Consider the following 23,715-nt stretch of genomic DNA (forward strand, 5'->3'; position numbering starts at 1 on the left):
ACTGTTTCAGGATATGGTTTGCTCTTCTGGTTCTGTCGATCTGAACTCATTTTCCTAGCAGTTAACATCTTTTCGCTCATTATTCTGCCCTCCCTAAGTTAATTGTCATTCACACTTGGTTGCAAATAGCACCCAAGGTTTGTTGGATGATTTTTCAGCACTTTCCCAAAATTAGAAACGTTCAATTAATCAAAAACGTATCTTAAGTACACGTATAAGCATCTCGACTGCAGTATATCACACCTGTGTACGTTGTAAATAAGCCATCGTAATTATCATTTTTCAACCACACGCGCTCAGAAGTGATAGACACATCAATCTTCTCCCATAGCTGAAGAGCTCTTGGCTTCAATATGTTTTCAAGTCACCAGTCCTATACTTAAAACCCAGGAAAAAGCGTTCACTGGCGGCATGTGCAAACGAAATGGGGCTGAGCTGCTGACTTCACCCTCCAGTCAGCTGCAAAATGAAATAAACCCAGTTTAAGGCCACCCCGGTGGAGCAGAGGACCCGCATCCTTCTGCGGCTTGCAGGTCAAAGTCCCAAGTCCAAGGAAAAATCAAGCCAAGGTCCTCCTAAACCACGACACCTGAAGCCAGGTGAAGCATGCCCAAAATCCTGGCCCCCCTCCAGTGATGCTGCTTTCTAGGGCAGGTGCTGAGCGCAGAAACCAGGCGCAGCATTCACAGAAAAGCTCCAGCCCAAGATCAGTGAGTTTTGCAGCAAAAAAAAAAGGGAAACGGAAAATATTGAGATAGCCTATAAATAAATATCACAACCCGAGCCACTTTCCTAATAGGGGTAGAAATCATTCCTTTTACTTCCTGCCTGACGTTTCAAAAATTTCGAAGCTACTAAGGAGCAGCATTACCTGCCGGGAAATGTTCTCGCGAAAAAAAAAAAAAGAAAAAAGCAAAATCAATAGAAAGCAGCTTGGGGTGACGGTTCACATCCATTCGGTTCTGTCTGAAAAAAAGGATTTTGATGCATATCTGCAGGTGTGGTTCATTAAAGGAATAAAACACAGATGTCCCAAGACCGACATAGGGTTCTGTGAACTTACAGAGTGACAATCCCTAACAAATTTTAAAGCAGTTTCCTGGCTGAAACAGCACGGAGGAGGTTATGCAAAGAGCATGAGATCGATATTGGAAGAGGAATCCAGCGGAACACGTGTTTTGGGCTGCCTGGGTTTGTTTCCATCGATTTGCTGCTGCAACGGTTTTTAGCGACTATTCACAGGAGCTCCTGCACCCAGCAACGTGCAGCAAGTTGCAGCTTTTTCTTCTGCTCCTGGACGCCGGCGACGTTCCACTGCAGCATTTGGCAACTTACGCATCCAAAACCAAATGCGGCACGTTCATCCAAGTTTATCAGTGAAACAGATTGTCAGACAAAATTTTAATCTGATTATACCTTTAAAAAAACGCTAATAAGGCAAAATGTTCTCTGGGATGCCACTAGGAGGAATAAGGCTACATCCATCGGAGCCCACAAAAGCACGCAGCATTAAAGTGAAACTTGAGAGAGACACAAGTGCAGCCCCCTAGAAATGAAGCGTATGCGTCCGTTTCATGAGGATATGCTGTCTGCCCCCAAAATGTCCTTCTCCTCACATGTATTACCTTAAAGCATAAGAGGTGTTTAAGTATTACTTGGCTTTAAGAAAGGGACGGAGAAGGAATTAAGCGGAGCAGATGGAGAAATGCACGGAGTACCATAATAACCCGACCTTTTTGTTCCGTACAATTTTCTCAAGTCCCATTAAAATATTCCCTTTTGTACTCGTTTCACTGAATTCTGCTCCCAAACACGCCCTGTGCAGCCACGTAAGCTCTCTCCTGATGCCCCCCCCAGCACGTTCACCCAAAAGATGACAAGGAGTCAGCGGGCTGGGGGCTGCAACGGGCAGCTCGTGGGGCTGAAAGGGGGCTGAAAGCAGCTCACCGCTGGCTCGACTGCAGAGCCCACTTCTTTCCTCTCCATCGAACGCTTTTTTTTTGGCAGCTGCAGAAGTAACCAGAGGTGAGCAGCCACCTCCTTAACATGCGTATCTTATGGATAATCTTAGATATAGCCTGGATATCTCATGACTGGCAATATCCAGGAGAAAGAAAGAAGGGAACAAAAGCCCTCCCTTCTAATTTCCGGATTTGCATGGACTTGGCTTGTCCGTCCACACGTGGTAGAGAACTGTAATCAGCCTCCTTGCACATCTCGTGCACCAGTCCTTCCCCCCTCCCCTCCCATTTTCCACTTCAAGCCAGCTGCTCTCCCATCCCGTGGTCTGTTCTGCTGAATTCCTGACGACAGCAAGAAGGATGACTGTAACCCCTAGCAGAAAACTGAGCGGTATTTTCCCCCTGTGACTCAGTTTTAATGAAAGCAATTCCATACAAAGTAGGGAAAAAAACAACCAAATATTGAACGCTTCAAGTACCTTGTCAAGGCAGATGCATGCACTTAGCTTCCCGGTAAGTTCCCCATTGTTAGGCAGACCGAAACTCAGAAAATAATAAAAAATAAGACAGATGACTGGAGTTTAGGCAGCAGTACCTTTACACACTAAAAACCAAACTCCGAGCACTATAAAGCATCGTGTTCTTGCTCCTCTTGCGCTTTGGTGGCAGCACCGTGCTGCACTCATCCACATGCTGCATCCCCAGGCAGAGGCACCCCGGACAGGTTACAAGCCAACGTGGAAAATCTGGCATCAGGATGGCAAACAAAGCAAAAAAAAAAAAGGATATTGAACCGTAAAGCTGCTCAGGAAGTAATTTATTACCAATATGCAACCCTCGCACACCCGTGGGTTAACAGCAAGCTGCACTTTCAACAGAAACGCTGATGTTTAAGGTCTGCTCAGCACAACCGTGCATCCCTCGAGTGACAAAATCCACACGTGCAAACGTTTCTTTTCTGTTAGAAAAACCAGTGATGTTTTTATTAAAAACTGGTGAAATTCCTCTGAAAAAAAAATCAAGTCTGATCAACTCCATGAACGCACTGTGAATCCCCCATCTAACTGCTGTCGTAAGGAAACGCACTTTGGGACACGATGCTGTTCACGCCCATGAGATGGGAATTCCCCTCTTTTAGTTTATACCCAACCAGAGCCAGCATCCTGGCTTAGTGAGAGGAGAGAAAAGGCCACATTTGGCGTAGATTTGATGGAATAAACTCTATCCCTTAAATCAACACTTGTACTGCTGGCGCAGAGCGGTCGAGCCACTACGCAGCTCGCTCCACCAGCGAGCCTCAATTTTTCCACCAGCTCCTTGCGGGAATGAAGCAAGCCCACGGTTCTCAACCCACAACAACTTTTTATTAAAGAGCCCAAGAAAAATCAATGGAACACCCACTAACCCAACAGATCTCAGCTCCTGCCGGTGAAGATGTAAAGGGACTTTCAAACACCAGAGCTCGTTCGTTCCTCATCTTCCCTGTGCCCAGAGAGTGCCAACGACTTAACAGTGGCAGCCCTTCTAAGTCAGTTCTTCTCAGTCACTCCAAGTTCCTACAGCTAGGACGAGAGGGAATGGCCTCACGTTGTGCCAGGGGAGGTTCAGGTGGGAAATTCGGAGGTATTTCTTCTTAGAAAGAGCGGTCAGGTGTAGGGACGGGGTGACAGGGAGGTGGTGGAGTCACCGTCCCTGGGGGTGTTCAAGGGAAGGTTGGACGTGGTGCTTGGGGACGTGGTTCGGTGGGTGACAGCGGTGGTAGGGGGGTGGTTGGACCGGATGGTCTTGAAGGTCTCTTCCAACCCTAATGACTCTGTGAATCTGTTAAATGCATCAGCACACTAAATTACTAAATTATTATCACTAGGAGATCTTTCCTAGTGCACCAAGTTAGATTCCAGGCTATTAAAACACCCAGCTTTGCTTCCTTAACCGGAATATAGCAAATAGCAAGAAAAACTATACAGAAATAAGACAAACCCCCTTTAAAAAAAAAAAAAAGAGGTTTTACACGATCTTTAACCAATTAAAGACTAAGAAACTGTTTTCTATTTGGAGCGAAGCTTGAAGATTTGAAAACGAGGCACTTATTTGCACATAATGCAGAAGTTATGGTCTGTGCCAATGCAGCCTTAGCAACAGACTGGCTAAAATATCTTCATATCCAAGATCTGCTAGCGTTTCTTTACGTGACAAACACCTCTCAAGTGTTTGTCTATGAAACAGCTCGGCGGAGCAGGGGAGGTCACAGCCGCCAGCCCTCTGATTTCGCAGCAGCAGAGGCGGGCGCGCACGGAAGTCGGTTTTCTTTCTTTTCTTGTAGTAAGCCAGCATCTCAGCACGCAGATCTCTTGATAACCTCCACAGATTTATTTTTTTTTCCTTAAAATAAGCAAATAAATAAAAAGGTAAAGCTGACCCAACAGGCGGGTTATGTAGTGAACGCTGGGGTTAACCCACAAAGCGAGGCAATTGGGGGTGTCCTTCAGGAGCATCTGCAGAGCCCGCAGCCGTCCAGCAACGGACCGGCCGCCCCCAGGGCTGCAAAAATCATTGTTTCCATCTCCGCTCTGCCATATGCACCTCTCCCAACGCCTCTGAAATGACTTCAAAAGGAGTTATTCTTGGATGGCAGTGGGAAAAAATGAAATTCCATCTGCTCCCAACAGATTTGTGGCAACAAAAACAAAGACAGGGGCTGAACGTTGCTTATGCAAAGTTTTGAAATAACCGCTCTCTCTCCCCACTACCAAACTGAGAGTTGATATACAGGCCACATCTCAGCTAACCTTTTCCAGGAAGAAAAAAAGAAATCCTACTTTGTTATTTAGGATTTAGTCATCAAGTTGTCTCCTCGTTCCAGTAACATCTACAGGAAAGGCACATTGACACTAACTAGGAATTCTGCACAAGATCTTCCATTCATTTTTTTTTTGTTGAGAAAATGAGAAAAGGAACGATTTTGCTTTATCCCAGTTTCCTAGTTAGCTTCTTGCGGTTCCATTTAGTTCCCTCTCTGCACAACCAAGATGCCCTAAAACACGATTTGAAAGAGTAACACCGACCACCTACTCTAAGCACCCTTAAGCCCCTGCAAGAAAAAAGCTCACTCCTGCCTTTAAAATGCTGAAAACAAGACACAAAACTTCCGATTTGCCCTGTCGGAAGGATTAAGAGCAGCACTTCTGCGGAGTCCTCCGGAGCAGGAACGTGTAACCCACTTTACGTCGAGTGCTTGGCTCCAACACTGCCCCATTGTCCGTCCGCTGCCTCCCTGGGAGGACTGGGGAGGTGCTGACGTTATTCCCAAGCAGCCGACTCCGGCATCCCATGCGTGGGTCAAGTCCAGCGATGGCCAACCTGGGCGCCGACGAAGCAGTTTTCCCCCAGATTGTGCTTTTCTTCGTGGCCCAAAGCTGCTCTGCCCTGCTGTCGGGCAGATTAATGGTCACGGCCGCAGCACCAAGCACAATCTCGGTGAAAGAAGTAGTCATTTATGCTAGTTAACGCAATAAATGGTGTTAATACCAAATTTCAAGTTATTAAGAGGAGGGAAATTAAAGGTGAATGGCTTCCAGACCTAACAACAGCTGTATCGATGCATCATAAGGTCAGTAACTTCCTCTCATTTGCTGCACTTTAAATTAATCTGCCAGAGATAATTTATAGAACGAGGGCTAAGAAGTGAAGCAGTCGCGGTAATAAATTCCTCTCTGACACCTAGCACAAAGATACCAGTCACTGGAAGCAGAAGTTTTCAGGAACCAGTTTGTTCTTACACCAAAATCACCTCTCCAAAACAAATAAAAATTCAGGTGGCTCGTGGCTGTTTTAATTTAAAGGCAGAATATCCCGAGTTGGAAGGGACCCATGAGGATCAGAGCCCAGCTCCCAGACCTGATACCTGCAGCCTCTCCTGGTGAAATGGAGAAGTTTCACAGCGGCCTCTACAAATTCCTTTTAACTATGACCTGCACAAGACTCACTTGCAGCGCTCTCAAAGTGACGAACAACAATAAAAAAGGACCGTCCAGTGTTTTCTCTGAAACCTTAACACCTGCACGTCCGATTTCCGAGCATCGGGGTTACCGGGAGCTCTCCTGGGTGGGGTTCCCACAGCACAGGTCACGTTAGAGCCCTTTTGTACTCGAACACAGAGCTGCGATCTCTTCCTGGAGGACAAAGAGCAAACGTGATCCACAGGCAGGCAGAGAGGAAAGTGGTGCCCAGCTCCCGAGTGGCACCGCTCAGGACAAACTTGGGGACAGCTCGAGCCGTCCCTGCACGCTGCCCCAGGACCCACAAAGCCCCGACGGGACGAGGACGGGGACCCAACTTGTTTTCCCCTTCAGCCCGCCCGCACAAACAGATGCGTTCTCGCTCCCAAGAGCTCCGCAGTGCTATTTTGAGAATTTTGCATCTCGTTATTTAATTTATTTATTAGAGCCTGATTTGGGGAAAGGGAGACAAAACTTGCTCCAAGCATTCGGGTTTTTATTTAGATTAAGCCAGGCTGTTCAGACTGGCTCGGAGTCAAATTGTTCCGCTAATTACAGTCCCTATTTTAGAGAAAGTGGAAACGCTCAGATTCTCCAGCTGCATAGCTCTTTGCTCAGGGGGGTTGTTTCTCATCTCAAGTTGAACAAGCAGCGTTTGAAAGCATCCGACAGTTCTCCACCTAGGAGGTGGCATTCCCCGGGAAACTAGTCCATTTAAGTTTTAGCTGGCAAATTAAAGCCCGTTAACCGCTCACCGTTAGTTAAATATTACAGGTGAGAAGGCAGCAGCTGCCCTAGGGCCAGCATGCCCTGGCTTTGCCACCTTCAGACTGAGGTTAATGGGCAATAACACCCCAAAAGCAGTAAGGATCGGCAGCATTAAACATTTACCATCACCTACATAACAAAACACAATGATTTTTTTTCCCCCTCCCTCCTAAACAACTGTCCAGAAGGGCAGGTAGTGAAAAGACAAAAAAAAGACTGATAAATAATGAATGCCCAACATTTTAAGAGCTGGGCCATTCATTTAAAAGCTTAACTCGAACCTCCGTTTTCTGTCGCGCATGACCAACGATTTTAACCCACGATCCAAGTGTTTCATGAACAGCAAACACCCAAAATCCTTGAAAGCAGACTGGGCTCTTCAGCCAAAGCCAATCATTAAACTCGCACACCCGACGCGGGACGAGCCCTTTCACAACAGGAGCAAACAGGACACTTTCGTCCCAAATTTGCAAGTTAAACACAGCACAGATTGCTCCGGAACCCTAATGAATTTAGAGACTATTTGCACGGCAGCTTTACCGCCTCGATAAGGTGGAGGACTTCATCCTGTTAATATTGGCTGTCACGAGAACCAATAAGCAATTCACACACGGCGAGCGGGTCGTAAAAAGTCACAGCAGATCGATTTATTACGGGTTCGGGTTCAGAGCTGCCTCTCGCCTCCGATCACTCCGTGGCGAACTGGAAAGCAGACGTTTTCCCATGGCTCTCCACCCTGGCTGCTCTGGAGGAGGAATTATTTCTACATGAGCAGCGCTGTGACTTGTCAACAAGCAGACACCGCTCTGCCAAGCGAGCTCCGAAACTCTAAAGCCTTGTCCTGCCGCTAATTTGCTGTGCAGGGTTTAGCTTGAGCTTGCTTAATTTAGTCGTGTTTCCACTCTGACCAAACACGGAGGCACTGTCAGGATGAGGTTTTATAAATAAGAGTCTCAGGACAGTGAAGCAATACCTAAAGGTTACGGTAGTAGCCACGCAATGGTTTCGCACTAAGATTTTCAGAATTATGTTTAAAATGATCATTTTTGACCCGAAGAGGAAGGTTGCAAGAAAAAATGGAAGTAATTTATGGAAATAAATTTAAGAAAAAAAAAAGAGTACTTTAGAGACTTAGCACTTCTGTGCCCTACAGAAATTTCACCCAAATTTTTACTATTTAATCTATTTAGTAGTTAATTTACTATTTAACCTATTTAAGCTATTTAATCTATGCTGCACTGGCTTCACTGTCCCTCACCAACAGCGTCACCTCCTGTGTGAGATTTTATTTGAATGTTCCAAGCCATTAAAAGCTAAACCAGTTGAAATGAACATTTCAATCCTTTAAGCACTTCTTGATCATATAAACAGTGACCGCAGTGATGCACTTTCCAGCAGAAAGCTCCAAAGAAATCCTTCAACTTCAAAAAAACAAAGCCCACAAGCATTAATACATTGCAAGCAAGGAAAAAGCTGGACTTCCTGCAAATAATTTCACATCCAGACCAGCACTTGAGCCCCTCGAAAGGTCAGGTTTCCCTCCAAGCGGGATTTTTGGGTTGGCACACTTAACTTCAAACCCTGACGCAGAGCAAAGCCTGGTGAGAGCACCCAGCCTGCTCCGCTGGCAGCTCTCCATGCCAACCAGTGCTGAGTGACAGCATAACCGCATTATTTTGCTTTAATTATTTCCATTTGAGGTTGCTGCTCTGTATTAAGAGTGCTAGAGGACTTTATATAACCTTTTCACGCCGTCAAATCGTAATATGGAAATTCCTTTCCATTTGGGAAAACACTGGCACAGTAACGATTGGAAAACAAAATATCCGCTCCCCATCTACACTGCAAAAACTGTGAGCTGAAAAGCAACACGTAAATAAAAAAGCCACCGCAATCTTGGCTTCTAATACAATTTAATAGGTTTTAAGGGGGAAGATGGCACAAAAGGTCCTGCAGTTGCTGTATTCCAGTTTGCAATGCACCCTACTCGAGGCAGGTTTCCGCGGACTGTTCGTCGAGCGATGCTCAGGATCAGAGCGCCTGGTGCCACAACGAATCATCCAGCTCTCCGCATTAAACGCGGGGATTGCTTCATGTCAAAAAGCATCGTTTATTCCGTTTTTCCGGATCGCAAGACGAGCATTGCACGCTTGGCAAAGTGCTCCTTGGGTAACTGAAAGGACACTTTGTGGCTCACACTGCTGACGCGCTGTAACGCTATCTTTTCCTTGTGCTGGGGAGAAATAACTGCGAGCGAGAGCATTTGCTGATCAATAGCCATGAACAACTTCAGTGGAAGCCTCAGCCAGGCTCCCTAGAAATTAAACCTCAGCCAGACCCCCTGGAAATAAGAGCTGAACGCTCCTCTTGGGTAACAAGGGGTTAGAAACCCATCGCCTGGTTAGAGGAGGCTACCCTGGAGATGCTTTTACCAGTGCTTTAAACAATATTGTCATTTTCCCTCTTTCACCTCGCCGCCTTTTTTATTTCATTTGGTCTTTTGAGCAGCTTCACGCTGACAAATAACCCTTCAAAGACCAGTCACTGTAAATCAGCACGAGTAACCCCGCGCTGCAGCGCGCCTTCATCCGGACTCTGTCACTTTGCTCATCCTGCTCTTCCAGGGTGACGCGGGGACCTCCGTACGCAGGATTCCCCGTGACACCACCAGCTGATGCTATCAGCGCCCAGGTCAGCAGAGAAAATACCGAATCAGGTTCCAGCTCCAACTTCAAACAAATTCCCCCTCCCAAATGCTGCCCGTGATACCTGTCACCTGGGAGGGAGCCTGGTTCCCCCGATGTCAGCACAAGTGACACGACGGGAGGCAGGCTCGGCTGTCAGCTCACTCCGTGTTCCTGACTCCCACACCGAAGGGGAAAAGCTCCCCGCACGCCACGTAGCACGCTCCAGCTTCTGCTTCAGGACTGCTCCGGGTGATGCCGATTCAAACAGGTTTCCCAAGTCCGGGCAGCATTTATCTGCTGCAGATGCCTTCGTCCCGAAGGATGCTTAAAAACCACCCCCCACACACACCACAGCCCTCTGGCCAAGACACTATTTTGTTTTAAAACAGCACGATGTACGTACAGCAACCCTACCTGGGGCTTTCTGTCCGTCCCCAGTCATTCCTTTCGTTAGCACAAGCTCTAACAACCCCCTTGCTCTCAAGGTCAGATTGTCACATCTGTAGGCAGAGAGAGATCACCCTTCCCACCCCTTTATTTTTAAAAGCAGACACTCCACATCCCTATATTCCACAGTCCGAAGACTCAGCTAATGATACTTTCTACGACCAGCTCTTCACGTCGACTGTTGTTCAAAACTGCTCTTAAAAGATTATGGGAATCCTCACCCGAGAGAAAAATTTGATGCTACTTAGACAAACAAAAGGTTTTAAAAGTGAATTAAGGACAGAGAGAATACAGCAGCACTTCCCAAAACCTCACCGAGCCATTAAGACAGAAGGGCAGCAATGAAAAAGCCAGAAAATTCGATTTGAACCAGTGAACGTGAAGCCCATGGCTACAAATAATCAGGACAACTTACAACAGGGACTATTTTAGGGGAAACACAATCCAAATGTTATGACTAGGACTCCTACGCACTCCCTCGGCACAAATAAGTAAGACGATCTGGGTACGTACGTACTAGGTTCTCATCTCCAACGCCGATGATGAGCTTTGCAGTTTAACAACCCGTTTGGGGCAGGACTCCGCATTCCCCAACAGAGTGGTGTGGGAAACAGCTCCCAATTACCGGCTGCAGATTGACAGCTACGACACTGATTTGCTTCAGAAGCCTGTCAGCACCCTGGCCTCAGCCTGCAAGGGCTGCAAAGTACTTGCTGTACTGAATCAATTAGCCATCAAAGCAGTTAACCAGTTCATAAATCAATCCTGTAATTCCAGCCCACAGTAATTCACTCGGAAAGGGAAAACGTGCTGCACCCTCCTCATGGGAGGCTTCTTTGAAAAAAGAAAAAAACAGGGAAGGAACCAAGGTACAGACCCTGACTGTAAAGGAACGGAGATTTTCTTTCCCCATTTTCAGACCTGCTGCAATTTGCTGTCGATAGCGCTGGGAAGCCAAGACGGCTGGGAAGCACCCCGCGCTCGCTTCAGCTCCTTCTGCACCCGCCGAGCTCCCACAGAAATATTTCTGAAGATGACCTGAAATCGGGCTGCATCAGCACATTGACGTCAGCCAGCCTCAGGCACCAAAACACCCGGTGCCCAGTGGCACTGGTGGCAGTGTGGTCATCTCCCAAACAGTCCGAGGGTGGCATTCCTCGAAAGGCAGCCCACAGCAGCATTTTAGGACGAGATGATAATTAAGAGACATCATTATCTATATCAAAACTCCTTTGGACAAACTATCTCCCACGGCTGAACCCGTTTTATTTCCTCCCTAGATCCATTACTTAAGCAGGATATTATACGCTAAGGAATATCCAGTGACCTGCACAACTCTTATTTTAAACCCACACCTGGGTAACAGTACAGCTTTACTACACTGGAACCGTTTTAGGCAGAAGACACACAAATATAACTGCTAAAAGGAAAAAAAACTGTAGAAAATTACCACTCCTATTCTCAGTGTACATAGAGGTCACAGCAGGGCAAAACTAATTAAGCCTGAGATTTTCCAGATTTTGTTTTTAAAGACTTTTTCTACGTATTCAAGAGCTAATAATAAAAACGTCTGACCAAGAGTAAAAGCTTATAAAAAGCTTTTCTTCCCCGCAGAGCAATTTCTACTCGAAGTCATTAGCAGAAAGGAAATTCTGTGTCTAAGTGCCAGAAGGTCACTGGATGGAGACAGAGAGATACATACTGATAGACAGATATAGATATTTTTACCCCATTAAAATCATACCTATCTTTTTTATTATTATTTAACTGGACATTTAAGTAAAAGCAGCTCATGCTGAGCCACAATCCTGACCTGCTGTAAAGCCTTAGCCCACCAAGGGCCCAGACTCCCAAAGGGGTTCCAGTGCTCAGTGTGTTTACTGGGTACAGCATCTTTACACGTGTAAATCAGGAGAACATAAAAATTCTCCACAATATTTGCTGGCCTCAAAACGAGTTGCGTTTCTCTTCAGATGTGACAATGATACCATGGAAAACATTCTGTCAATGCTGGAGGAAATATACCACTATGAAAGCGGCCTTCATCCACCAACTCTTAATTTTTCCGTGAGAATTTGTTGCTTTTGGCCAAGACACTCATGAAACCGTTACGCTACGAGGCACTACAGGAATTAGTAATTCAAGCTTTGTAGTCCTGTGGGGCAGAGAGATGCAACCAGCCTGTCCTCGGCAGCCCTCAGATCCAACGAGACAGCTTTGATGCCCAAAGAGGACGCAGAGAAGCCCAGCTCTGAAACGTCCAGGCAGATTTCTGATGCCCATGACTCCATCACAACTTTAGAGCAACAAGAAGTGTAGGAACATCACAGGGTTAACAGAAATCGATGGACATGTACGTAGTCGTCTCCTACAGAATTTCTTCTTCCACCCACAAAAAAGAAGAAAAAAACAATTCCTTTCTGAAAGCTGACTTCTGCTGGTCTCTACACACAATAAGAGAATCACAGAATGGTTTGGGTTGGAAGGGACCTTAAAGATCATCTAATCCCAACCCCCTGCCATAAGCAAGGAGAACTCCCACCAGCCCAGGTGCTCAAAGCCCCAGCCCCATCAAACCTGGCCTCGAGTACTTCCAAGGATGGGGCACCCACAGCTCTGGGCAAACAGAAATCAGGAAAACAGTGACCTATTTTCCAGGAAACGCTAAAGATTTAGGGTCTGTGCAGAGGAGGGGAATGCTCACCCCCTACCACCGCTCCCACGCTGCAGTGGGTCTGCAAAGCAACAGGGCCGAGCACCCTTCCCTTCTCCCTACACATCGTGCAAGGAGCAGCTCTCAAATCCTTTTTCCAAGGATCACAGAAACACCGCTCCTTCCTAGAAGGCAACTATTTAGATCACAGCGGTCACGCACGCCCTGAGCCCCATGACACAGCCAATGTTTTCCAGCCCAGAATGATGCAACGAGATGCACGAAGTTGCATCAACCTACAAAAAAAAGGGAAAACCTCCCTGAACTTCCCCTGGGAGCCCCCCCCCCCCCGCAGCCCTGCTGTAGGGACTCTGCTTGCTCTCCAGTACACCAGGACCACGGGCTGGCACCGGCAGCACACCTCCAGCAAGATCTCCCCAGCTGTGCTGAACCGTGCGTCCAAACACAGCTCGCTGTTCTCTGCTTGAGGAGGCCAAGTATGCAGCTGCAGAGAGTAAGCCGCTCTACCTTCGTGCCTGCACTCGTTTCTCACCGTGATGTCTCAAGTCCTAAGCGCCTTAAGGTGCTGAAAGTTCGGTTTCGGGAGGCTGCGAGTGAGAAAAAAGATGTCATCTTCAACACCATCTCTTCACGCTCTCGTACACGCCCAGCTTGTATGGAAACAAGCAAACCGCAGGCACAAAAGATGTTCTGATGCCTTGACCAGCTCTGATCGAATAAAGGGAAAAGTCACCACGTGAAAATCAGGGTAAATCCCACATGACAGATTCCTGTCGGCACAGAATAGAGAAATTAAGATCACATTTAAACTTCTTCACTTTTAACATACAATATCCTTTTTGATAAGCCTCTGTGAAGCTGATTACGGCACATTTATAGTAACATTAACCACATTTCTTTTGTAGGACAGTACAAACCCCAGAACAGACAACGAAGTTGGACACCAGCTGCCATGCAAAACAACCACTACAACGTCCCTTGAAACCTCCACATTCCTACATAAATAACGCCACCATCAGAACACTTTTTACACAGCTCTCTTTATAACTCATCCTTGTTTCAGAGATAAGGAGAGTAAACCACGAAGATCAGATGACGAGCTGTGTTCCTGCTTGATCCCTAGAAGTAGGAGGTTATTTATTCTCCAGGCACTCGCACCCTACTAATGCTAAGGCTGAACCCTGAACGTTTTCAAGGTGAAAGGCAGATCGACCGATACGGTGGCACTCTGAGTTTTGGCAAAGCCAAGGAGGAAACAAAAAGCCAACGCTGGCTGCGATACCATCCTTTACTTTCAGGAGGCTCCCACACCTTACAGCAATATAAATACCAAGCGTGTTTGCTTAAAAACAAACCACCAGGAGATGTGGACTGGGGAGAAAAGCTGCCTGCGCCGCCGGCCGCGGGGCTGGGGAACAGAAACCAGCCCGGGCTTCACCTCCCACAAGTTTCAAAGAAGCGGTCCATGCGTTTCTGAAGACCAACCGATGTGCCAACCTCGGCTGTTTCTCTGTTCGTTGCCTTTGCCTTTTCAGGACTCAAGTCCCCTTGCCTTTTTTCCACTTGTCTGTAGGTGCTGCAGGAAGAGTTACAGGCTACAAAGTCCCTACAGCTTCACCAACCGACCACACGATCCTGATTCCCAACAAGTCACCCTCCATTCACACCCCGAACCCAGACCTGCATGCAGACTGAGCTACGCCGTTTGCAGCAGGGAATTATGCATGAATTGGCACGTGCGCCTGCTGCCCCAGAAATCTTCGACAGCTCGGGTTGCTGGGAATAGCAGCAAACAACGTCAGGCCAGGCATTCGTGGATTGTTGCGTTATGCACAGGTTGGAGTTTTAGGCTCACGGTATAAATCCAGATAAAACAAGCGAAAAAAAATTATCAGCACATCCTCTAGAAAAAAACAAATTAGCAGCAGCATTAGAATGGATGGTTTAGAAAAAATGTGCAGAGGCAAGAAGTCAAGTTCTGTTTTTGACTTTGAACTGCTTCAACACCTCCTCCAAATGATTCATACTCCAATAGTTGAGCAAGGGCATGTTTAAACACCCATTACGGTTCCCAAAATGAAAAATACCAACTTTAAAGAATCTCCGCAACCTGTGCTTGCAAGAAGCAGACACCGACTGACCCATATTTAAACGACTCCCGGTGATGAGCCTGAACGCCATAAATCAAGCAGTTAACAAAAGCACCACCACTGTCAGGCTGCAACTAGAAATAAATAAATGCATCTGGAAGCACAGGGCCCATCTCGCACAAGGAATTCAGCACCAAATTTTTCAAATAATACACAATAATACTGACCACAATTATTCCTGTTCCCAATCTCAGTTTGAAAAAAAAAATATATAAAAGCCACAGAGCCATCAGTGACCTCAAAAGGAATTATTTCCCAACGTGTTATTTGCAGCGTGGTACTTCTCCAGCTGAACGAACGGCTTGCGATGCCTGCCTGCAGTTCTGCCAGGGCACAACATTTTTTTCTAAGAACCTCGATGGCAAGGATCACAGGAGGTTTGCCCCGAGCCTCTTCCTGCTGCCTCGCAGTCAGCATTTCAGCCCCGTGCTCCTTGGCAGCTCAGGTCTTGCAGCAGCTGCGAAGCTTTTTTTCTTGGCATCACCGCCGCCGATGACGCACAAGATCAAAGTTTGTTACAAATACAGATATTGGAGAACCTCAGCGCCGAGATTGCTGGAAAATTCACGTGACACCCCGCGGTCTGCATTAATAGGGTCTCCAATTAATCATTAAGCAGGCAGGTGCCTAACTTGGGCAGGAACGGCACCACACGTGGCTACTAAAAGGCTTTTCACAAAGCCGTCCTGGACAGCTTACTGTAGAGGAACACAAACACGCTCTCGATGGTGGCAAACAAGGAAATCCAAAACGCGCACGCAGGGTGAACCTCGGTCATAGATTTTCTGCCGATAAGGCAGTCGGGTCGAAAATATCTGGCAGCAGCCCCACAATACCCACGCTTCGAGCGCTACAAAGCTGTGAAAGGAAGGATGTAACGCCACACGTGCAAAGATGCTGAAAATAAAAGCCCACACTCAACACAGCCATACGTTATACCAGCGGTAACTCACCAAAGCAAGAGGCCCTGGAAGTGTCATTTTTTTTTTCTCTCGTGGCAATACTAATGAGCGAAAAGCAGCAGGGAGAAAGGCTACCGCAGCTTCAAAAAGCACCGTAACTGAAGCCACCGTTTTTCTCTCGCTTGACAACGAAATAACGTTAAATCCAACCTACATTTTCTGAATGGAACAATACTCCTCACCTTCTGCATTTGGGTTCATAAATGGGTTTACAGAAATGCTAATTCATCCGCGCCAAGCTTTTATACCCTAAGCAGACAAGCACCGCCTTGGAGACGGATATTAAATTTTCATGCAATACAAACACTGACTAATAAGAAACTCTTCAAAAGGGTGTTTTCCTACCTTAGCCTTGCTTATTATCTGTCCTTTCAGACTGCAGAAGCTAGCAAATAAAAACTAAGGCTTCTGAAAAACAGGAGATACAAAGAGAACACAAATAAGAGAAAAAGTGGGATTTTCACAGCTGCATTCACACATACTCAGGTCTCCACACAAAGCCCCTCTGCCCTGGGCAGTGCTGAAAGACGTTACGGATCGTTTTCATCCTTAGTGGTGTGTGTAATGCCCTCCCTACCTACCTGAAGCAACAACCCCTACGTGGGTTTTTGCGACACCTGTGAAGCACATCCAAGATGATGAGCGTGGCATAAAGCAGCGCCGTTTGTTCTGCAGCTACGAGCTCAGCAAGCTTGGCAGGAGAGGGGGAAAAAAAAAGTTTTAGACACTGGAAAGCCCCAGCTAGCACAATCACCCTTGCATCAGTTGGATTCTGCTTCTGCATTTTCAGAGAACTGAAAACTCTGAGGGAACCAGTTTTACTCAAGGAAGCCACAACTGGTACCTGAAACTTCAAGCATCCCCCAGTTCATCCTAGAAGTATTTCACACCATCTGATCTGGCCATCAGCTGCCCTTCATTATCAGGAAAATACATCAGTGTAACACTTCAGTCCTTTGCAGCATGCTCCACCAGCATGCTCCACGTGACAAAGGCTATTATCAGCCCAGAAGTTTCCTTTAAAAGGGTTATTCTAAAAATCCGCCGTTGGGATGTGCTAAATTTAGCTCATCATATTTTAACTTCCAGACTGCTCAGTGTGCAGCTCAGGTCTCTTGCCATCCTTCACGATTTCACCAGGAAGGATCCCTCCCATTTTCAGAATCCCAAGGATTTAAGGCTCTATAAGCCAAAATCATGCCCCGAATCTCACACGCAGCACATCCACTGAAAGCCTTGCGGCAACCTGCATCTCCGTTTGTCCCGAGAGATGTAAAATAAATATTTATTTTAAGCAAAGGGAGGGAAGGACGTTTGTGGCGGTCTCATGTCCAAAGGAACTCCATGTGGATCTGCCATAAACAAAGGAACAAAAGCAGGAAACAAAAACCATACATCATTACTGGTTCAGTATTTCAGGACTTCAGGACTATTTGATTCAAAGCCATGCACAAAAGTAAATTATCATCTTCGTTCTGTGCTGTACTATTGCTTACCAAATCTTCCAGCCCTTCTTTCAATGCGCTGCAGAGGTTTTGCAGGCAGACCTCGGCTATACAACAATACTGGAAAATGCTTGCAGCCCTTCTTCTTAGAGTGAGCTCCAGTTGGTATTGGCTTGCTCCTCCTTCAAAACCCCTTTACTTATAAAAATCGCACAATTTTGAACCCCATCTTCCACATTTTTTTACTTTTCACTACATTTTAGAAGACGCGATTTAAGAGCTCCTGAAGAACTACTTGCAGAGAAAACGTTGAGCACAGAAAAAAAAAGCAAAGCTCTACGAGATCAAGAAGCTAATTCCAAGTGCCGTGCTTGGAACTTCAAATTGGAAAAAATTCTTCCGGCAAACTGTTTAAGAAAAGAGCACCCAAGGGTATCGTTAATTAATGCAGTAATACAGCAGGTTGGTCAGCAAGAGCATTATCTCAGCATAGAGAGGATTTTCAGCATGGATCATCACAGACACTTGCGTTACGCACGGTAAGTTCATGGTTGGAAATTTGATTGCTCACCCAAGCTTCAGAGGAACAAGCCGGGAAACTGAAATCTGCCACCTGCCTTCCAAACATTATTTAACTTCATTAGGGCGCACGATAAGAGCATCTCCCAGTTTTTTCGAAGACTTATAAGAAAATGCCGTTTCTGTGAAAACAGAGCTAACCTCAGTCATTTGGTGAGATTTCAGTAAGATCACTTCTGTTAACTGTAAATTGACTAAGACGGTAATGAACACCCAGCTTAACCCAAGTTTATTTTGGATCCACGATGAAAGAAGCAACAGAGCCCGCGAAATGATGGAAAAACCTACACCAGCATCAGACAACTTCTGCTGACCTGACGCAGGTGGCTGTTCCCTGGTATTCCAAGAGAGAAACGAGACAGAAATGTCTTTTGTGGGGACCACTGAAGACAAGGAGGTGCTGGTGTTCAGGTCCGAGGCGTGCTCCTGGACTTGGCAGGCAGAGCAAGGTTCCCCCTGCCTGCTCCATCATCCCCGGAGGTCCCAAAGCTCAGCCACGCTTCAGCAAGCAGCCGGCTGCTGGTGCTGCTCCTCACACCCGCAGGCTGAGGCCACGAGCTGCTCAGCGATTCCAGCACCTAAATGCTCAACGGGGAAGGTGCTCGGTGGGCATGAGGCAGAGGTGACAAAGATCTAGCCTCCTCTGCACTGTTTTACTGTCCTGCACCGCCTGCTGTCCGCTCCTCGCTGTACAGCGAGCTGTGAAGTAAGAAGTGAGCTTACTGCAAGCATTAAACAACTGATGCCAGGCAAATATTCGTGCTGGCCACAAAGCAAGAAGTGCAGAACCTCCTAGGTATGTCAAAAGCACTGCATTGTTTCAGAGATGAACCTTTGTTCTTAGAACTCTAGTAAAATAGCAGCCTCTCCACCCAGAGATTAACAACAAAACAGTGAGAATGAGGATGAAATGTCAACCAAGAGTTTCTCTCTCCATGGACAGACCACATAAGCCCATAGACAGATAGATATACAGACATATTCACACACCTCCAAGCAAATTTTCCAATCCCAAGCTGTAAATAATGCCTCCGAGAACTAAATTAAACCATTTAAGTAGGCTTTTTTCTTCCCCCAATGTTTTCCTTAAAGCTCATCCTGCTTAAACATTTCCAGCTCGAACAGCCCACTCTTTTACCACCAGGGCACGTCGTTCAAGGGAGCCTTTCACACAGCAACATGGAAGAGAAAAGAATTTTAAAGCACGATAATGCCCTAATGAAAAGAGAGCAATGGAGCTGGAATCAGGCACAAACACAACACCCAAATCTAATTTAAGCACTTAAACTGATTTGATTCAAATTGCCAACATCCTCTAATGTATTAAGTAGCTTTCTGACTTCCATAAAGCTCTAAACTGCATCAGGTAGCTTCTTAAAGACAGCGGACTGGTGCCCTAGCTGTTGACCAAATTCCCATTTATTTAAGAACGGGAACTGTGACAGTCCTTTCCTAGCTAGCAGCTCTCGCAGGTTACGATCTACCCAAATCATCTAGAGAGAAAATCCCTCTTTACTGCGATATTCTTTGGCCAAGGAGAGCGCGTTACCACAGAGTCCTTAATAACGTTCAATCAGCAGCCCGTAACTGCCTCCATTAAATTAATAAAAAGGTAGTTTCAAAGGTACACTCTAATCTTTATTTTTTCCCCCCCCACTGTCATGTTCCATTGCTAAGCACCGCTTCGCATTTTCCATCTCCCACCTCAAAAAAAAAAAAAAAAAAAAAAAGGATTACCATGAAAGGAGAAGCAGCGCCCTTACACACAAACCCCAGTTTTCTGGAAACATTTGGTGTCTAATTATACACGACACAGAGTCTGTTCGCATTTGCAGCTAGGAGCGTACACCGAATTGCCCGGCGGCGTGCCCACCGACACCGCTCGCATCCAGCTACCTTCCCAGAAGTTAGCACCCCGAGTGTTCAGCTAATCCTCCAGAATTTTTGGCCAAGAAACCCGTGTAGGACACAGGTCACCCCTTAAGCTGTACCCTGTCTCTCTCTGCTGCCTGCACATCAGGCAGCCGGCCGAAACGATTCCCTTGAAGGCACCGAGTGCTGAGCAAAGCGCCCGCTGCTGCACCTCCCCGAGCAGGAGCCCGGCACCAGGCACCAGCCCTCAGGAGACCCCAGGCAGCAGGGCAGCCCGCGGGGCTTGGCCAGGAGCAGAGGACAGGAGCATGTCAGGTGCGCCCTACATTTTCTGCTACAGCTCTGCATAAAGCCACAATCCCGGTCTGTGCCTTGAAAGGACTCAGGTGGCTGGCTCCTCGCCTCGAAAAATAGGCCAGCCGAAATGGCTCGCACTTCTCTCCTCTGCCTGCCCACCGAGCGCACCGTTCACCCGCACAAAAATGGGCGTTTTCTCAATTTTCCTAGAAGTACAAAATTACCGACGAGACCACGTGCAGGTGCACTTCTGCATGGCTTCCTTGTTGAGCCAGAACAGCAGGCATCCTGAGGAAAAACACACACAAACACACACCTCCGCGTGAGACCAGCGCTGCACCGCACGGCATCTCCCCTCCTGCGGTTCGGGTGAAACAAGAAGGAAAATGGGCCACATTTCTAACCACAGAGACTTGCCCGATGTCGGGTATTAGCAGCCTGTAACACAAAGCAGCGATGCTCACTCTTCCCTGCCAGCACAGGAAGATGTGAGGGACGAGCACCTTGGTGAAAGCATCCCGACAAGCCCAGTGCACACCATAAACCAGCCGAGGCCACGAACACAGTCATCATAAACACCCGGATAAAGAGCAGGGCGATTAACGTGCCCATTTTAATTACATTTCACAGCCAGGTGGATAAGCGTGTGGGATATACCACACTTGGAAATAAATTTTCACCTGCCTTCACGCTTCCCATCCGTACCTACGGGTCAAAAACCAATCCTTTCGAAGCCAAGCTCTCGAGAAACACACAAAAAAAGCTGCGGTGCCATTGCTGACGGGACAGTAAGTCCGAGGCAGGGGAGAGCTGTGACCGCAGAGCTCTGAACATTGCTCAAGAACACTTGCTGGCACTTTTCTTGGAGCTCAAAGTCTAAAAAGATGACTAGAAACTTCAGCTCACCAGTAAACAAACAAACAGCGGAACAGAACAGCTGGAGAGAAAAACATTTGTTACATTTTTGGCCAAAATTTTACACTGGAATTGGGGGTGGAAGAGAAACAAGCAGCTTTATCAAGGCAGACAAGAGCAGTGAGCAGTATAGACCAACTCTTTTGTACTCAGCAGCCCCGGTTGTGCTACCAAAAAAGCCTCTGCCTCTATTCACATCTGGCGCCCTTAAACTTACAAATATCCTCAAGTGCTCAAGGAAGGTAACAGCAAGTGGCTATTCCAAAAACTCCCCCTTCTCAACTAGAAGAAAATACTTCTCATGACACTGGCTAAAATCCTTGAAAAGGAAGCTCTCAACTTCCAGAGCTTGCCTGGTCAGGCACGGATCCCTTCCAAAACCTCTTCTCAATTAGCTGCATTGCATCCCTATCCGATACAAATAAAAACACAAAAAAATAGCAAGATCAACTTGTAAATCACACGAAGTCTCTCTCCTCTCATCCACATGGTTCCCGTTCCCCTTCCCCCGAGCATCACCGGAGGGTGGTTGGTGCTTTCCACGAGGAGCTCTCTCGGAAGCAAGCGCTGCCTCGGACAATCAGCCCTTTTTTCATTTCCTTTTTTTCCCCCGAAGCTCCAGCCCTGCTGAGAAGTCACCTAACGCACGCAGACACCCGCTGGCTCTCGCCGCCACGGCTGCCAAAACCGAAGCAGGTAACCATCTTACAGGCAATTCCGCTGCAAACGTAAGCTTACAGAGCAGGCAGGGCGCGTTTCCGGACAGGTATCTCCCACTCCTCGTCCTGCGGGACAGATGCCAGCCACGCAGCCCACCTCAGGGCCCCATCCCCACACAACTGGTCTCGGTCCCGGAGGCAGCAGGCGTCCCAGTGGCTCCCAGCCACCACCCCCGTCCCTCCCCAGGCTCCAGCACCGCTCCCACCCGCGCTCCGATGCCCCAAAAGCTGCTCCCCACGTGCCAGGACCCCTTTAATGTCCTGCTTCCCCCCTGCCTGCACCCCCCCACCCCCAGTTCACCACTACCTAAAATCTCTGCTTTCTGAAGCTACTGGCCAAGATGAGCTTGCTCCCCTCTCAGCCACCCCTGCTGCCTCCCCCCAGCCCCAAAACCTGCTCGTGCACCCCTCCTCTCCCCCTCCAACCCGCTCCCGGCCGGGTCCTGCCCCCCAGCTGCACTCCACAGCTTCCCCCACCTCTGCCCCTGCCCAGGAACCAGCCCCACACCCTCACTGCTCCCACCTACCTCTGACCACAGCCGTCTCCACACAAATCCCAAATCCTCTACATACGCAGCCCCCACACCTCCCCCAACCCCTTCTCACTTTCCAGAGGTGCTACAGCCCCATTACTCTCCACCCATGCCCTACCATCGCCCCGTTTTCCCTCCTAACACGCTCAGCCCTACACCCAAATACACCCCTACACCCACAGCCCCCTGCCCCTACACAACGCCAGCCCTTTAGCCTCACCGCTGATGGTGAAGGTCCCCCGGTGTGCCCCCCACCACCCAAAATTCTCCACCCATACTCCTGCCCCCCACAGGACCAGCACCCCGTGCTCACCCCCCACTGCCCCCACACCGTGCCACCTACACCTCCTGCCACCCCCACAGCCCCGCTGACCCCCAGCCCCTCTCCCGCCGAGCACCCGCACGCCCCGGATCCATCCCCACCCTCCTGAGACCCCACTGCCGGGCACAGCCAGCGAGGGGCACCCGACCCCTGCTACCCCCAGGCCTTACACCCAAACCCCGTCAGCCCCCATCCCTCCTCCTCCTCCCCCCCTCGGCCCCACCACCCCCCCGGGGGCCACCCCATAGACCCCCACCATGGGCCACCCCATATGGGGGCCACCCCACCGACCCCCCCCCCCCCCCCCGGGGGGACTACCCCATAGGGGGCCACCCCACCGACCACCCGCCCCCAGTGGGGACCACCCCAGAGAGAACTGCCCCACAAAACCCCCCCCGGAGTCACCCCATAGGGGACCACCCCATAAGGGGCCACCCCACCGACCCCCTCGGAGACCACCACGCAGACGCCCCCCGGCCTCATCCCATAGGGGGCCGCCCCACGGACCCCCACCAGAGGCTACCCCACAAGGGGGCCGCCCCACAGACCCCCCCGAAGCCCACCCCACAGAAAGCCGCCCTTTAAGCCCCCCCCTCGGGCCACCACAGCCCCCCTTACCCCACCCCCCCCCCCCCCCCAAAACCCCCAGGAGCCACCACACAGACCCCCCCCGGCCCCTCCATACCCCCGCACCCCAACCCGAGCCCCCAGCCCCGCTTCCCTCCCTCACCTCAGCCTCTCCTTCCCCCTTCCCCATCTCCCCCCGACCCCCCCCGGTGCTGACCTGAAGCGCCCCCCGCAGTGCTGGCACTGGTCTCCCACCCAGCCGGGCTGACACTCGCACTGCCCGCTGGCCGGCTGGCAGCGCCCGCCGTTGGCGCACGGTTTGTCGCATTCCTTCCCCAAAGCCGCCGCCAAAGCAGCCGCCGCCGCTTCCTCAGAGGCTCCGGCGGCACCGGCCGAACCGAAGCCGGGCCCGGCCGGGCCCAACAGAACCAACAGCAACAGGAACGGAGGCAGCAGCCTCCTCCCGGCCCGGCAACCCGGGCCCCGCAGCGCCGAAAGCTCCCGCGCCATCTGCCGAACGCCGGCCGGGACGACGCGGCCCATCCGCCGCGGGGCCTCCCGGGACGGTGGCCGGGGAGGGGGCTTCCGCCGCCGCCGCTACGGTGGCCGGGAGGGGGCGGGAGGAGGGAGCGGAGGGAGGGGAACGGGGAGGCGGGGGGGGGGGGGGGGGGGCCGCTGGTGCCGCTGCCCGGCCGCCGCCGGTGACGTCACCCGCTGGCGGAGCCCGGCTGCTGGGCGGGGAGTGTGTGTGGGGGTGCCCCCCCTCCGCCATCTTGTGCCCCCCCCCCCGCCATGTTGTTCCCCACCGCCACCTCCGGT

General features: G+C 49.2%; 1 protein-coding gene across 2 annotated transcripts in view; it reads right to left on the reverse strand.

Moving 5' to 3' along the window:
- Nucleotides 1-23,502, reverse strand: part of ATRN (attractin) — a 148,359-nt gene extending 124,857 nt beyond the window's left edge. Inside the window, exons 1-2 of one of the 2 annotated variants that reach the window (XM_066997067.1) lie at nucleotides 23,114-23,395; nucleotides 16,229-16,338 (exon numbers count right to left, since the gene is read on the reverse strand). In XM_066997067.1, coding sequence (XP_066853168.1) covers nucleotides 16,229-16,338; nucleotides 23,114-23,224 — 221 coding nt within the window. In that variant the 5' untranslated portion in view covers nucleotides 23,225-23,395. Of the gene's footprint in view, nucleotides 1-16,228; nucleotides 16,339-23,113 lie in introns of both variants that reach the window. The other variant, XM_066997066.1, reaches the window with a different exon arrangement.
- Nucleotides 23,503-23,715: the final 213 nt, after the last annotated feature.

The sequence above is a fragment of the Anser cygnoides genome, chromosome 4 (genome assembly GCF_040182565.1).
Source record: "Anser cygnoides isolate HZ-2024a breed goose chromosome 4, Taihu_goose_T2T_genome, whole genome shotgun sequence".
Taxonomy (NCBI): domain Eukaryota; kingdom Metazoa; phylum Chordata; class Aves; order Anseriformes; family Anatidae; genus Anser; species Anser cygnoides.